This window comes from Megalobrama amblycephala, linkage group LG20, assembly GCF_018812025.1.
Source record: "Megalobrama amblycephala isolate DHTTF-2021 linkage group LG20, ASM1881202v1, whole genome shotgun sequence".
Taxonomy (NCBI): Eukaryota; Metazoa; Chordata; class Actinopteri; order Cypriniformes; family Xenocyprididae; genus Megalobrama; species Megalobrama amblycephala.
Genome location: NC_063063.1, coordinates 8,226,182 through 8,243,029, shown reverse-complemented (window position 1 = coordinate 8,243,029; position 16,848 = coordinate 8,226,182). Strand labels below are relative to the sequence as shown.

The window sequence follows — 16,848 nt, the reverse complement described above, 5'->3', positions numbered from 1 at the left end:
AAGAAAAATAATACAAGCACACTTTTAAAAAAGAAATACAAAAACTAGTGAGTGCACAGACCACAAAATGGCTCTTCTGCAAAAATGGGCATATTCAGAAGATGTTATCTCACACAAAGCTCCACCCTATGCAAACCACCACTGATTGCACTCCCTGGTCTTCAGTCATTTGGAGGAAGGTTATCTCCAACAATACATGCTGAAGACACCCACAGGGATGGGACTGTTACACCCATGGAAGAAATACCACCTCTATACATAGATATGACAAATGTAAAGCAGTTTAAATATGTGAATGAATGTTTTACTCACAATTCAATATGATAGTTTCCAAAACAATTAGACAATATCATCGAATAACTGTGTCTAGCACTGCCTAATGCACTGTACAGTTACTTAATAGGATACATTTGACAACAAAGAAAGAATCTAGAAGGAATAGTTCACCTCAAATGAACCATTTGTTATCATACTCTTTCTTCAAGGCTTCTCATTCTGAAATAGTATCACAAATACAAGGAAAAAATGTAGTCGCAATTACATTATTGTTTATTTCAAGCTTCCATACAAATCTCATTTGCAATTGTACATATTCGACAATAAAATGTTTAAGTTAAACCCATAAACCTGCTATTACGGTGTATTTCTGGATAGCCATTTCTTTTAGCCAATCAAAAGGCGAATTCTGAAGATATCCGCCCACTTCCTAAAATGAATGAAAGATCCGACAGAGCGTCTTGATAGGCAGAGTTCTGTGTCAGTCCGTGTCGAGCAGTAGAGGAACTTTTCTCTCAATCGTATAATCGTATACTTATACGATTAATTATGTCTTCTAGTTATCTGTGTAGTTAAGAAACTAGATTTTTGCACGCGTCGTCTTCTACGCAGTTTTTATGTAACTACACAGACAAAAAGAAGCGTTTGAGCTCATGACGCCAGTGAGTGTTTGTGGAGAAATGAAGATGTCCAGGAGCGGATCAGGTCTCCAGCCTCTTAAAGCTACTTTTCCCTTCACACTGCACAAACCAGCTGGAGCTGCCGTCACAAATATCACTTCAGGTGAAGTAATAGGCCTAATACTCATCAGTGACTATCACAAATGATCTAAGCCACTTTAACAGGAAATGCTATGTGAATGATTGAGTTTGCAACCACATTATTACTTGAATTTGGGGTTTTATATGCTTTAAACGATCTAACCGCTTAAATTAATTACTTTATTAAGCTTATTTGAGCATTAAACTGTTTTGGGCTTTTTAATTAATATGGTTCCTTATTTTCTCCAAGTGTATTTCATCTATCCACCTTACAGTTTTCTTCTGGACTTTGGTGGTGCATAGCAACATATCATCATTATTAATTACAAACACTGGCTTTATATTAAAGCTGGAAATAAAGAAGCTTTTTTTGATAAAAAGTAATTTATGAAACAAGGAACTTTTATAACATTTGGATAAGAATGAAGAAGAAATATTTCTGATATTTCACTAATCAAATAATACAATTGGTAACACTGGTCATGTGAACTCCTTTGTACTAAAGTTCACATTTTCCTGCTTCCTTTGAAGCACAAAATGCTCTTTGAAACATCTCAAATCATGGTGGAGAACATTTTTCAAGAATTTTGTTCATGCCATCTACATTGTTACTGTCTTTAAAGCAAAAGACAGACAATCCAAATGCTAAGACATTGTGAAATTCATGTTAAAGGTGCAATATGTAAGAATTTTGCAGTAAAATATCCCAAAACCACTAGGCCAGTGTTATATATTTTGTTCAGTTGAGTACTTAAAATAACCCAAATGTTTGCAACTATTTGTAAATCATGAGAAAATTGCAATTTTAAACAAGGCTTTGGGACGTGTGAGTTGCCTATCAATTGCGTCATACCCGCTTTACCCTCGGTTTCCAGTTTTATTTTGTAGAAGCCATGGAAACACCAAAGACGCTTTTTTTACATGTTGTAATAGACAATGGAACAACTGTTTTGATATATTTATAGACTGAAAACTAATTATTGTTACATGGCTCAACACGTTTAGTCTTATTGTTTAGGCTAAATCTAATTTTCTTGATAGTATAGATAATTTTCTTGATAGATTGTAGCTAACATGGCACAATCAGAAGCAGCTTTATTTTTAGTAACAGTAATAAAGAATTTTCTCCATCATACAATACGTTTTAAAATTAATTGCATACCATTTATCAACACAAGCCATCCAGCATTTAATATGATATTCTAAAATCGATCTATCTTACTGCAGGGTGTCTCAAACACATGTCTCAGAGCAGCCGCCGAGTGAATGCACAGAGTAACGTTATAACATAATTTTCAACACTCTCAAATGTATCTAATATTATAAACAGAGCTGCGTTACCTCATACTCATGACCAGAAAAGCGGAAGCGGCGCCGGCGATTGTGGCATAATAAAAGTTCCGCTGCTCGCGGAGTGTGTTGCGCAATCGCTCCAGCGGCCTCGTTCAGCTCCCACAACACTCGGTCCTGCTCTGCTTCATACTACAGTAACGTAAATAATCACATCCATGAACATGATTTCTTCCCGAGTCCTATCCCAATTCTATTCCACCGTCCGTTGAGGTAAAGACCACATGTCCCAAGATTCTGCACTCAAACTTGGCATCATCAAGCTACGCCTTTGTTTTGAATAGGCCTCTAGCGGACAGAAAATATTACATATTGCACCTTTAATCTTTACAGCTCAAAGTGTTAAATTTTAGAGATCCCAATGTAATAAATAATGTCTATCTTTTTCATATCCAGTAATTCACTAACTTTTATGATCTAGACCAGTGAATGGTGAAGTTTAATACAAAAGAGGATATAGGATCAATTTTTTTATTATTATTACAACTTTTTTTGCAATACACACATTTATTAGAACAAGAAGTTTAGTAGTTTCCTCATTGAAGTTTATAGATAATGGCTTAGCACTTGTTTTCTCTCCATGCAATATACTGTGATTTGTTTTGTCTGAAAGCCTTTTTATTCACTACACAAGCTTTCTTCGTTCCTCAGGTGATTGGACCAAATCAGAGTGGCGTCTGCAGACTCGGATTCGGCGCACTCTATCTTTGGATGCGATTGTGGGTCCGTACTTGCAAGGCCAGTGGCCCAAAGTGGGTGACAAACACAGTCCCAGCAGACACTGCAGGGAAGACAAATCCACACAGGTGAAGCGATTCAAATTATAATCCGAGTCCATAATAGATTCTAGTCCATCATATCACCGGCTCAGCCATTAGTCAGAGTCTGTGAAGTATGTGATGTAAAAATAAAGAGGTTTTTCACGACAATGCAATAGAAGAACCATTTTTGCTTCCCCAAAGAACCTTTCAGACAACGGTTCTTAAAAGAACCATTTTTTTGTTAGTGTCACTGTCAAGAACATTTTAAAAAATCTAAGAACCTTTTGTGGAATGGAAAGGTTCCATGGATGTTAAATGTTCTTCATGGAACCATAGATGCCAATAAAGAACCTTTATTTTTAAGAGTGTGGGAATTTTAGAGATTCTAGTCAAACAAATAGATCTTGAGTGAGTGCTGCTCTCATTTGTTCTCATTCTCACTGTCTGCATCTCTCATTGGTTTAATCTGAGTGCTGTGGAGAAAAATGGACGGGTGCTGTCATGTTGTTTTGCGTTGCTCAATCCTGCTGATCAAACGGTTTTAAGGTTCCATTTGATTGGAAGTAGACTGTGGACTGTGGTATTCCATATAAATGCTATGGTACATGAATATGGTAATCATTGGCCTGGTCTACACCTAGTGCATCCACTTTTAGAATCAACATCAGTTTCAGATGCCCTGATCACAATTGGACAAGTTTAACAGCAGCGTGTCTTAGCTGACTCACCTGAGACGGATGTTAATACAAGTGTAAACTGGGCCATGCAGTATATATTTCTATTACATTATATTTCTACGGTATCTTCTGACACAATCACTGTTACCATGGCGTGCACTGTGCACAAACTAGGCTATTACATCACAGCCTATGATTTACTGCAGTTGTTCAGCTCAGCTGTGAAGGGAAGTGAGGGCATTAGCTTTTCACATTTTTAAATATCATCTGTTTTCTGTTCCTTTATAACCTAAGCTAAAATTTCACCCTTCCTTTTATATTGTCGACTTAAGACTGTTTTACCCACTTCCAGTCTCTCTATGGTAAATGTATTTTATTTGCCTGTGATGCTGGTTAATAACAATAAATCTGATTGTACTAGTTTACCCAAAAATGAGACTTCTGTCTTACTTTACTCAACCTTGTGAGTAAAACAAGGGTGTAACCAAATATTCAAGATTATGGGGGACCAAAGGCAAAATTTTAGGAATCGTTCACTGAAAACCTCATATCGATTTGTTAGAGGGATGTGATGGCTTCTGGTTCCAAACTCTTTATTCCATGAAACAAAAGATGACATTTAGTGGGATGTTCACACAGCTGTTTTTCTATAGAATGAATGCATGCAAACAGACAAGCAGATCTTTTCTTCTGAATTTTGATGTACATCCATGTGTAACAGCTTATCAAATATATATATATATATATATATATATATATATATATATATATATATATATATATATATATATATATATATATATATATATATATATATATATATATATATATGGGTCAGGGACTTGATTCTACTGTATTTATTGGTTGTTGATTGGATTTTAAGATGTGAGATACATGTACGACAGCAGTCATTTTCACTGGGAGATCCAGTTATGACATTTAAATTGAACATTACGAGGTCAAAAAACAAACAAACATATACATGAATGAATCGTTCACAATAAGATCTATAATAAGCATTTATAAAATAGATGGGGTCAATTTAAAAAAAAAAAAAACAGAAATGCACCATGAAAAGTCCAAATGGATGCCATATTCCAATTTTTGAATTCACGACAATATGTCACAGCACAACTCGTTTTGAATAACACTTGACTGATTCAATGAACATGAACTATCCCTTTAAAAATCAGCCAGCCCAGTACAACACAATTGTTGTCTAAACAAAATGTGTAGTGTAGCTGTATGTATTTATGATGGTTGCTATTTTTGTTAAAGACGCCACAAGCATGGTTAGCTGGAGCTGAAACGACAGCTGTTAGATTTCACAAACGCTCGGCATCATGGGGAAATGCAGAACATCTCCAGGATGGAAGTGACGTGTGTGCAAGTTCATCGGTAAGACAAACTGCACAATAAACATGCTGCTTCACTTCTGTTATGAAAATTGCTTGAAGCTATCGAAAGTTCATGTGTGGTTGCATGTATTTTGACTCTGTTGTTTCTCTGTCTGTTGTTTCTCTGCTCTTTTCTGTCCTTACACTTTTTTTGTTTTTAAGTTTTCCAAGTTGAAACAACAACTGCAACAGAAGCAAAGGTCAGCTTTTCCAGTAGACAACCAAGAGAAACTGCACAACCAACATCAGGTACTAACACACACACACTCTCTCACACACACACACTATCATTCTCTCTTTCTCGTTGTTCTATGCTCCCTGGTTCCTCATTCCCAATCCTCATTTCTCTTTTCAACCTTAAAATAAAATAAGATTAAACAAAGCTATTCAGAATTTAATTGTGGTTGCATTTTAAGTCAGCCGCTATTTGTGAAAATAGCAGAATTTTGCGCAAAGTGCGAATATTGTTAGATTCTGTTTGTACTTAATCCAAATAGTGGCAGATACTATTTGCACCTCAGTCTCATTGTATAGTGTATATTATAAAACAATAATAATAACATTCAGTGTATATTTATGGTATGTTAGAAGAAGATAATCAGGTTTCTAACCAAGATCGCTAAAGTTAAAATCCACAGAATGTACATTGGCGAGCAGAATAGCTGGAAGTTGGGATCTGTTTGCAAGGGCCTTTTAGCTTAGCATGTAGCATCACATCCAGTGGTACCCTCAATTATTCATTCATTCATTCATTCATTCATTCATTCATTCATTCATTCATTTTCTTCCGCTTATCCGGGGCCGGGTCGCGGGGGCAGCAGTCTAAGCAGAGACGCCCAGATTTCCCTCTCCCCAGACACTTCCTCCAGCTCTTCCGGGGGTATTCCGAGGCGTTTCCCAGGCCAGCCGAGAAACATAGTCCCTCCAGTGTGTCCTAGGTCTTCCCCAGGGCCTCCTCCTGGTGGGACATGCCCGGAACAACTCCCCAGGGAGGCGTCCAGGAGGCATCCGGAACAGATGCCACGTCAGCTGGCTCCTCTCGATGTGGAGGAGCAGCGGCTCTACTCTGAGCTCCTCACGAGTGACCGAGCTCCTCACCCTATCTCTAAAGCCACGCACACACTTAACGATTGTAAGGCTAATTATCATAGGCGTCCAGTCAGAACCAGTTGCGTTCAGTCTGCGATTACAGTCGGTGTTCAAATTCCATGTGTGAGTATATAAATCGGCTCCCGTCGAAGGAAACAATTGGTATGTGTGTTCAGTTCAGTCTTAGAATGTTTAAGCTAATCGTTAGGTGTGTCCCCGGCTTAAGGGAGCGCCCAGCCACCCTACGGAGGAAACTCATTTCGACCGCCTGTATCCGGGATCTCATTCTTTCGGTCATGACCCAAAGCTCAAGACCATAGGTGAGAGTTGGAACATAGATTGACCAGTAAATCGAAAGCTTCGCCTCACAGCTCAACTCCTTCTTCACCACGACGGACCGGTACATCGACTGCATTACTACAGTAGCTGCACCGATCTGCCTGTCAATCTCCCGCTCCGTCCTTCCCTCACTCGTGAATAAGACCCCAAGATACTTAAACTCCTCCACTTGAGGCAGGACTACTCCACCAACCTGAAGGGGGCAAGCCACCCTTTTCCAGCTGAGAACCATGGCCTCGGACTTGGAGGTGCTGATTCTCATCCCAGCCGCTTCACACTCGGCTGCAAACCGTCCCAGTGCGTGCTGAAGGTCCTGGTTTGATGGAGCCAACACGACAACATCATCTGCAAAAAGCAGCGACGAAATCCTATGGTCCCCAAACCGGACTCTCTCCGGCCCCTGGCTGCGCCTAGAAATCCTGTCAATAAAGATAATGAACAGGACCGGTGACAAAGGGCAGCCCTGCCGGAGTCCAACACGCACCGGGAACAGGTCTGACTTACTGCCGGCAATGCGAACCAAGCTCCCGGTCGCGGAACCCTCAATTATAGGCCTATTAAATACGCATTAAGAACACTTTATTTCCACTTTTCAAATATTTCTTTCATTATTATTTAAAAATAAACACCTCTCCGAGATGATGGGAGATGAGAAAAAGAATGGACGGGATCGGAAAAGGTGGATTCAAACTCTGGTAAAAGCTAAATTCACCATTCTTACTCATGCCTCTGCTCATATTATTGAACAGGATTCTACTGTAATTTTGTCTGTCTCAACCAGACAATTGAGCGTGAAGTAAATAGCCTCTGCCAACAAGGTGGGCTACTTTCACTTAGTGTTATATTAAATGTTTGCAGACTTGCATTTAAAGGATTAGTTCACTTTCAAATGAAAATTACCCCAAGCTTTACTCACCCTCCTTTCAGCCATCCTTGGTGTATTTTTATTTTTATTTTTTTTATTTATTTATTTATTTTTTTGAGTAATTTGAATACGGAGGACAGTCTGGCGGAAGCTAGATATTTTCATTTGAAAGTGAACTAATCCTTTAAGGAGGGACCCCAACCATATCATAGGCCCTGTTTACACCTGGTACTGTATTAAGATTTGTTTTGGTCGATACGTTTTTGCTAAATACATGTGTAAACGGGGTCTAAAAAGTTTTGAGCTTGTCCACTTTCGACCCCTTCCAGAGGTAGTTGAAAACGCATTCGTTTGGATTGCTTTTGTAGTATAGATGCTCATGTGGTCGAATGTGTTCAGACAGCCACAAAAGACTGCCTACTGACGTAATGCGTAAACATTTTGGGAAACGGACAAAAGAGAGAATTAAATGTAGTTCCAAATGTAGGTTCGGGAGGAGCCTAAACATTCAGTCCTGTCAATCATCATTACAAGCTTATATAAGCAGCAGTCACTGCGTCATCCCAGCGACAATTTTTCCAGCATCCCTCTTCCTCCCCATCTCATCCTTTATTTCTCTTATTCTCTCTCTATGCAGTATAGGGGGGGTTTACTCAGAGCTCGAGCCGAGCCTCGGGTTCAAGCCTCCTTCGAGGACAGCAAGCCAAGTTTGTTTTACCATTAAATGGGCAGGCAAACTTGTGAAAATACCAGGTGTAAACGGGAATGTGTCTCCCTCTTCTACTTGTGATCCAATCAACCAAAACACATCTTAATACCAGGTGTAAACAGGGCCTTAGAGACTAGTGTTTTTTTGGTTTGTTTGTTTGTTTTTTACTTAGTTAGCAGCCAGTTAGCAATCACCCAGAACACTCTAACATGGCAACACCCTGGCAACCACCCACAACACTCTAGAATAGTGGCAGCGACTTTTGCACAGTCAAACAACTATCACTTTTTATTTAAAAGATGTAAACATTTAGTTATTATCAGTATTTATCAAGCTTGTTCTTGTGTGGAAATCTGCGTGATTGCATTTCATGTATCAGTGTGCTAAGAAACATTTTTGCATATAAAATTAGAATAAGATTCTATTTGTATTGTAGTTTAGGGGGCTCATTCTTGGCTGTAACAGAAGCTCCTAGATGCTCGTGAAATTCAAATGAGTTCAGTGGTCTGTGGGTGAAGCCTTCAAATGCACTCAAGTGATATATTCTGACACAAGTACACAAATGTTAGAGGAAGTGTGGAGGATTGCAAAATGTAACAGGAAGAGTGGTTGTATCAAAACCTGTTCTGCTTTAACACATGCTGGCCAGCTGCACACCCCAGGGTTGTTAGTTTCAGTTTTATTTCATTTTGTATTTTTAGTTGGATATAAAGGTGTTTTTCTAAATATTGTTATTGTTAGGTTTTATCCATTACTACATTTAGCACCAAATTGTAGGCCATCCATCTGCCACATGACATGCACAGCACTTTATTAGATATGTATGGTAAACTTGGTATAAGTACACTCCACTTCATAGTTTTATTAATCACATGTACAAGAATGCAGCATACTGCAGTACTCGCTGACAATGAAATGAGCACTAAATATTGCTTTACGGCTACATTTAGCCACCTTTGTAACATTTATGATTCTACACCATACACTGAATCCACTCAGGTAGACATTGGAGAACAACTATTTACTGATTAGCCAAATTTTTGAAATATACCTATTCAAGAGCTTTTTGAGAGTGTAATGCCATTTTGCTGTATGTTGGTTTTTGTCAGTTTTGGTTTTGCTGCCCCTAAATGTCATGCACGAAAAGCAAACTGTCCTCTTTCTTGTGTTTTTTTTATTTATTTTTTATACAAGGTTTAGGCGAACAAGTAAATCAGACCATCCAGCATGGATTGAAATGATCAAAACTCAAGCCATCTCTTTAAGTTTTTGTCTTATGCTCTTGCGTATAAATGAACATCCGTACGCATTCCCTTATCTTTGCTAACTTTGTCTTATAGTGTGAGCATGAAATGAAGTGCAGTGTGTGTGATGTGGTAATTTTCATCATTCTCTGGAGTTTGAAGATGCATTGCATGCCTTTAAAATACACATGAAATCAAAATTGATCTTATTTATTTTGTTAGCTCAAATTGCTAGTTTTGTGGTGAACAATTCATCCGTGCAAGTCAATCCACACAAAAAAATTGTTTGGCTTCGTAATATTTAATCAAAATCTGAAAATGCTCCTCCCCTCTGCAACAGTGCCCCTTCTCTAATGACATCAGTTTGACGGCTTGGGTTGAAATCGCGTAAACCACTCCCCTCGGACCGTTAGTCTGCTATGAGCGAGATATGGAGAGGAGGAGCGCTGAAGTAAAACTCTGCCCTCTGTTCAATATTCTGTTCCACTTGGAAATACGTCACAACACTGCAGAAAAGTCGTTTGCAACTTCTGGTTCACGCGGACTTTAAAGTCTGTGGCTGTATGTGAAATCGCATACTTCCCTACTGTATAGGTGAAAAACAGTTTGTACCAAAAAAACAAAAAAAAAAAACAAGAGAGAAGTATGTCTGAATTCACAGTATTCCTAAAAGAGTAGGCACATTCAGATTCTGAAGTGTGCATATGATGGGCACTTTACTATACTATCCCATGAGGCCATGGGAGAGGGTTTGTGAATGGCATATAAAGTGACGTGATGCAACTGATGCTGGTAGGTCACATGATATTGACAGCATGGCAAATGTAGTACGTCCAGATTACATTCATACTACACACCCTCATACTATTTAGAACATACTTTTTAGCGGTCGTGAAGTAATTATTCAAAATAAGTACCTGCTTGAGAGAATGCGAGTTTGGAAGCAGCCATTGTTTGTGGTTCACCTACATTATGTGAACGAAAATGTAGGAACGTAGAAAAACGTTGAGGACAACCTAAAAGGGGATCTCAGACTTTCAGTATTTAAATAAATTATTATTAATATATTAAAATAAAATAAAATAAATGCATGAAATTAGGATCCTATTATAAATATGCAATCATATTTCTTTATATCACAAAGTGAATCACGGTTAATTTAGTATATCAAACTCCAAGTTTCTGTATATATAGTAGTCAGCATTTGAAGTGGATCAAAAAAGTTCATCAAAGTTGTCCTAAGAGCTAAGTTAGATATATATATATATATATAAAGCTGAACAACGAGTGACCACTGACAATAGAAAGGATACAAATATCATTAACTCAATATAAAACCAAAAGATAACAATGGAAAGCCCTTGTAATTATAGTATCAATATTTGTGTGTTTCCTCTCTTTTCAGTCCTCGGCTACATCATTGACTCGACTGCCATCACGTCTGCGACACAGTGAAGAGAGACTAGATCAGGAGCTGGAGAAAGTCTTCATACATCATTCACCGATTGGCAACTGTAGAGTACGTTTCTTAACACATTTCACTGTTTTAACTGATTGTGAAGGCTGATATCATGCTAATTTGCATATTATTTAAACTGGATATTCAAGTCCAAATGCTAAGTTATTTATTTATTTTTTACAAACCTGCACAACTGGAAACCTGTAAGTAATTGTATCTGTTTTTCTTTTTTTAGCTATATGAGGTTCCTGATGGCCACAGGGCTCCTGTTCCACACCTGAGCTCCAGGAGTGGATTTCAGATCGAGTCTTCTTGTGTAGCTTCCCAGTCCTCTTCATCTTCAGCCACATCTTGCTCTCCGCAACGCCTTTTAGATCTTGACACTGGTAGGTTTCTTTTTTTTCAAACTCTTAATCAAGGTGGTCAGTCGTCCCTGTTTCCGGAGACAGTCCCCGATGTTGGTGTCCTGTCCTTGACTAAATCTATCCCCATTTTACAGCATGTTCAAAACACCCCTTAAATACACAGCAAAAAGCCTGACCTACATACCCTGCAGGTTACTAGAGTAATTGTGTAATGATTTTTTTCACCAACAGAAGGGCTGCATGTTACACTGATTAATGTAATACAGTTTTACTTTTCGTACAGTATGTACGAAACAGGGCCTGAACAGGATGTGTGTTTGTTTTTCACACAATTTTAGATGTTCCCAAAAGTTCAACAGCCACAGTGAATTTCCACACACACACACGTCTTAACTATATCACACGGGTGAAAGTACAGCCTGATATGAATAAATTTCAAAAAAGATTAACTAAACAATTACACTTGCAAAAATTACATTTACAATTACATAATAAGTCTAAAATGCAAAATAATAAGCCTAATAAGGCATAGTAATGATCCATTTCCAAAAGCATAAACATAAAATAACAAAGTTGTAATTATTGTATACAGTTTATTCACAGTTTGTGAGAATGAAAATGTGAAATGAAATTAGAAAATAGAGCTGGGTTAAAAATATTGATTTCTCGATTCTCATTTTGATGAAACGGTATCAATTTTTAAGTCCTGAGAATTAATCTTTTTTATATTATATTATATTATATTATACATTCATTCGCGTAAGCCGCAGGAAATGCATTGGAAATGCATTGGAAACACATAATATTTCCAGGTGAAAACAGTAATAGGTGTTGGTTGACCATTTGTGATCAGGATCACCTTTAAAGGTGCCCAAGAATGCTTTTTCACAAGATGTAATATAAGTCTAAGGTGTCTCCTGAATGTGTCTGTGAAGTTTCAGCTCAAAATACCCCATAGATTTTTTTAAATTAATTTTTTTATCTGCCTATTTTGGGGCATCATTAACAATGCACTGATTTACACTCGGCGCCGCCCCCTTAAATCGCGTGCTCCCTGCCACACGAGCTGTCGACTATATTACAGCGCATTTACAAAGTTCACACAGCTCGGTCATGCAGATTTGCACTTTACAACATCAGGAAAATCAGGCCCTTTCTAACAGAACATGCAACACAACTTCTGGTCCAGGCTCTGGTCATTTCTAGGCTTGATTACTGCAATGCTCTTCTGGCTGGACTGCCATCATGCACAATCAAGCCTCTACAAATGATTCAGAACTCAGCAGCACGTCTCGTCTTCAACGAGCCCAAAAGAGCCCACGTCACGCCTCTCTTCATCTCTCTTCACTGGCTACCACTTGCTGCTCGCATCAAATTCAAGGCGTTGACGCTTGCTTACAGATCCACCACAGGCTCAGCACCCTCCTACTTCCACTCACTCTTACGAGTCTACACTCCTACCAGAAACCTGCGCTCATTAAAGGAGCGAAGGCTTGTGGTACCATCACAGAGAGGCACGAAATCACTTTCCAGAACATTCTCATTCACTGTCCCTTGCTGGTGGAATGATCTTCCTGCCTTCATCCGGAATGCGGAATCCCTGGCAATATTCAAAAGACAGCTGAAAACCCATCTCTTTCGTGAGCACTTAACGTAGCTTAGGATAATCTGAGCACTGCCTATAACTTGTATTATGAGCACTTCTTGTCTATTTGCCTCGTCATGACGACTCGCTTGTTGTATTCCTCACTTGTAAGTCGCTTTGGATAAAAGCGTCTGCCAAATGAATAAATGTAAATGTAAATGTAATATAACCCTGAAATGGATCTTTACAAGATGTTCGTCATGCATGCTGTATGCATGCTTCGAATTATGTGAGTAAAGTATTTATTTGGATGTTAACGTTTTATTCTGAGTGAATTTGAGGCTGTCCTCCGTGGCTAACGGCTAATGCTACACTGTTGGAGAGATTTATAAAGAATGAAGTTGTGTTTATGCATTATACAGACTGCAAGTGTTTGTCTCCGTGAATACAGTAAGAAACGATGGTAAATTTAACCTCATTTAACAGTACATTAGCAACATGCTAACGAAACATTTAGAAAGAAAATTTACAAATATCAGTAAAAATATCATGCTATCATGGATTATGTCAGTTATTATTGCTCCATCTGCCATTTTTCGCTGTTGTTCTTGCTTACCTAGTCTGATGATTCGGCTGTGTGCAGCTCCAGACATTAATAACTGGCTTGTGTAATCCCTTGAACATGGGCTGGCATTATGCAAATATTGGGGGCGTACACCCCGACTGTTACATAACAGTCGGTGTTATGTTGAGATTCGCCTGTTCTTCGGAGGTCGTTTAAACAAATGAGATTTATATAAGGAAGGAGGAAACAATGGTGTTTGAGACTCACTGTATGTCTTTTCCATGTACTGAACTCTTGTTGTTTAACTATGCCAAGATAAATTCAATTTTTGAATCTAGGGCACCTTTAATACCAGGTGGTAACAGGGCTTCAGTCTCGCACTCTCGATTTCTGTGATATTGTATATAATTTGCGGCCGTCAGGGAGTTGCTATCAGTATACGGGTGACTCCTGGAACTTCCAGGAGTGGTGGGATGTCTGTAAATGTTTTTATGATGGCTACCATTTAAATGTTTATATTTCAGAAAATGAGTAGAAACATAATTGCCATTTTTAATAACACAATGATGTTAAAATTTATTGATATAACATTATTATTATTATTATTACAAAAATTATCCTTATGTGTAATTTAAATGTAAGTATTTTGTTATAATGTAATACTGATTTGATCTGTTTGCTATTTGTAGTGGTTACTATTTACTATTTTTCATATATACTGTGTTTATAATAATAATTAATTTATAATAATAGTATTATAATAGTAAGCATACAAAAAAAGTATTGTCACGTGTGTTTTTAATTTTAAACGTTTGGTCACCTTACTATGTTATGTATTCTTGTCTGATTTAAGCTGATTGTGAACCCGCTCTGTCCTCAGTTGAGGAGGTCAACTCATGTATCCTGATGTTATCTTCATCACCACGGCCTAATAACAGCTACTGCTTTCAGAGAGATCCACCAGAGGGCTGTGAGAGAGTCCGAGTATGTGAAGAGAACGTGTAAGTAGGCATACCATAATGGTGTTGCTATGTCGTTGCTAAGGTGTTCTGACTGATTAACTGCATTTTGCTTTGAATTCAGCCCTCCAGGCTTGGACCAGGTGTATGTGTCCTCTTGCCCCGACCCCAACAAAGTGAACTTCACCACACACACTGGCTCAGCCTTCTGCCCTGTCAATCTCCCGAAGCCCCTCCTTCCTCCTCCAGTGGACTTCCTGATCTGCAGCCTCTCAGTTTCTCCAGGGTCCTGCTGGGTGGGACAGTGATGACTTGATAAGAAAAGAAAAAGAGAGATAGAGATGAAGCGATTGTGTCTTTAAAAACACTCAGTACTTTGCTTGTAATGTTGCACTTGCTTCAGCATCCTTACTACTAGAAATTACATTTTTCATTGTTGAAAAATGTATACATTTATTTTCTAATTTAAAAAATAATTGTGATAAGAGAGTGCCAGCTTTCTTTATATGGCTCACAGTGAGAGTGGTGAAAATATCCTATTGGAATGGCAGACATGATAAATTTATGGTTTAACAATAATTCAATTGAATATTGAATGTTGAATAGGAAAGAATAAGTAGATTTCGTTGTTATGTAAAGACAAATGGTACTATTAAGACAATGCTTGTATTTTAAATCAGTATTTTACCACCCACTTCAGCGTTATAATGAACAAATTATATTGGCAATTGTTTTATTTTTTATATTTTACCTTCGCTTCATTTAGTTACAGTTATTGAAAAGATTGAAGAAGGTACTGTGGGTGGGTATATTCGTGTAATTTAAAGGGATAGTTCACCCAAAAATGAAAATTTGATGTTTATCTGCTTACCCCCAGGGCATCCAAGATGTAGGTGACTTTGTTTCTTCAGTAGATCACAAATGATGATTTTTAACTCCAACAGTTGCTGTCTGTCAGTCGTATAATGCATGTCAGTGGGAACTTCATCTATAAGAGTCAAAAAAACATGCACAGACAAATCCAAATTAAACCCTGCGGCTCGTGATGACACATTGATGTCCTAAGACATGAAACGATCGGTTTGTGCGAGAAACCGAACAGTATTTATATCATTTTTTACCTCTAAAACACCACTATGTCAGTCTGCCCTGCACATCCGGTTAGTGAGGTCTGAACGTGCTGTGACAATGGAAGTGATCTCTCGCACTCATTTAAGCAAAGCATGAGACATCACTTCCGTCATCAGAATGCGTTTTTTGACCTGACTAAAAGGATGCGCAGGGCAGATGGACATAGTGGTGTTTTAGATATATAAATAGTGTTCAGTTTCTCGGACAAATTGATTGTTTCGTGTCTTAGGACATCAATGTGTCGTCACGAGCCGCAGGGTTTAATTTGGATTTGTCTGTGCGTTTTTTTGTTTTGGTTTTTTTTTACTCTTATAGATGGAATTCCCATTCCCATCCCGGCTGACAGACTGCAACAGTTGGAGTTAGATATCATCATTTGTGTTCTACTGAAGAAACAAAGTCACCTACATCTTGGATGCCCTGGGGGTAAGCAGATAAACATCAAATTTTCATTTTTGGGTGAACTAGCCCTTTAAGGTGAATATCACCCTTTACTTTTTTTGTGTGTGTTAAAATTGTGTACCTTGTACATAGAAATGTTAATTTTATACTTGAATATAGATGAATCTGGACGTGAATGTAAAATCAGTTGGGTGCTCTGTACTGTTTGCACATACGTTTTTGCTAAACATAAGCTATAGAATGTGGTGACGCATTATCTGACTATTTCTTTATTCAATGTGCTCATTTAATGCACATGATTTTTGTTGATGTTTTAAGTTTAGGTTAAAATGCTTTATGTTCAAATGTATTAGTTTGAACTATTGGCCTTCTTGTTGGGAAGTGCTTGGGGGAAACTACATGCAAATTGATGATTCATCAATCTTGTTTTTTTATTATTGTTTTATTGCTATAAATCAATTTAAAAATCCTTGAATGTCTGCAGTATGTTTTTGGCACTGATAAAGGAGGAATTAGCAAGAATAGTGACTGAATGTCTATTCAATCTTACTATCTTCAAAGTGGGTGCATTTTGAGAAATAGTAAACTGATTTTGAATGGCAAGACTGTCTCACATAATGTAATCTGCACTAAACAGAAAAACTTAATTTGTGTGCCCTTACAGTTTTTTCACGATTCAATTTCCTATCACATTTGGTTCCCACTTGGGAACATTCTAAAATGTTCTCTTTTTTCCCAAAATAACCTTCCCAGAATGTACTAAGAAAAAAAAAAAAAGAAATCTCATGTACACGCCTACCTTGAGATTTCACTTATTTTCCTGATATTAGTTAGGCCTGGTTTCACAGATAGGACTTAGATTAAGCCTTATAAGGCTATATTTGTTATAGTTATAACTAGTTATTGTTATAGTT

At 37.9% G+C, this 16,848-nt stretch overlaps 1 protein-coding gene across 2 annotated transcripts; it reads left to right on the top strand.

The window, feature by feature from the left end:
• Nucleotides 1-706: 706 nt before the first annotated feature.
• On the top strand, nucleotides 707-15,293 carry fam117ab (family with sequence similarity 117 member Ab). Of its 2 annotated transcripts, none has more exons than XM_048171144.1 (8): nucleotides 707-1,059; nucleotides 3,039-3,193; nucleotides 5,104-5,223; nucleotides 5,385-5,471; nucleotides 10,874-10,987; nucleotides 11,163-11,313; nucleotides 14,296-14,443; nucleotides 14,526-15,293. In XM_048171144.1, exons 1-8 carry the CDS (start codon nucleotides 930-932, stop codon nucleotides 14,707-14,709), a joined length of 1,089 nt encoding a protein of 362 aa, XP_048027101.1. In that variant the 5' UTR covers nucleotides 707-929; the 3' UTR covers nucleotides 14,710-15,293. The 2 variants fall into 2 exon arrangements, with proteins under 2 accessions (XP_048027101.1, XP_048027102.1); XM_048171145.1 differs by having other exon boundaries at nucleotides 708-1,059; nucleotides 14,323-14,443; nucleotides 14,526-15,292.
• Nucleotides 15,294-16,848: the final 1,555 nt, after the last annotated feature.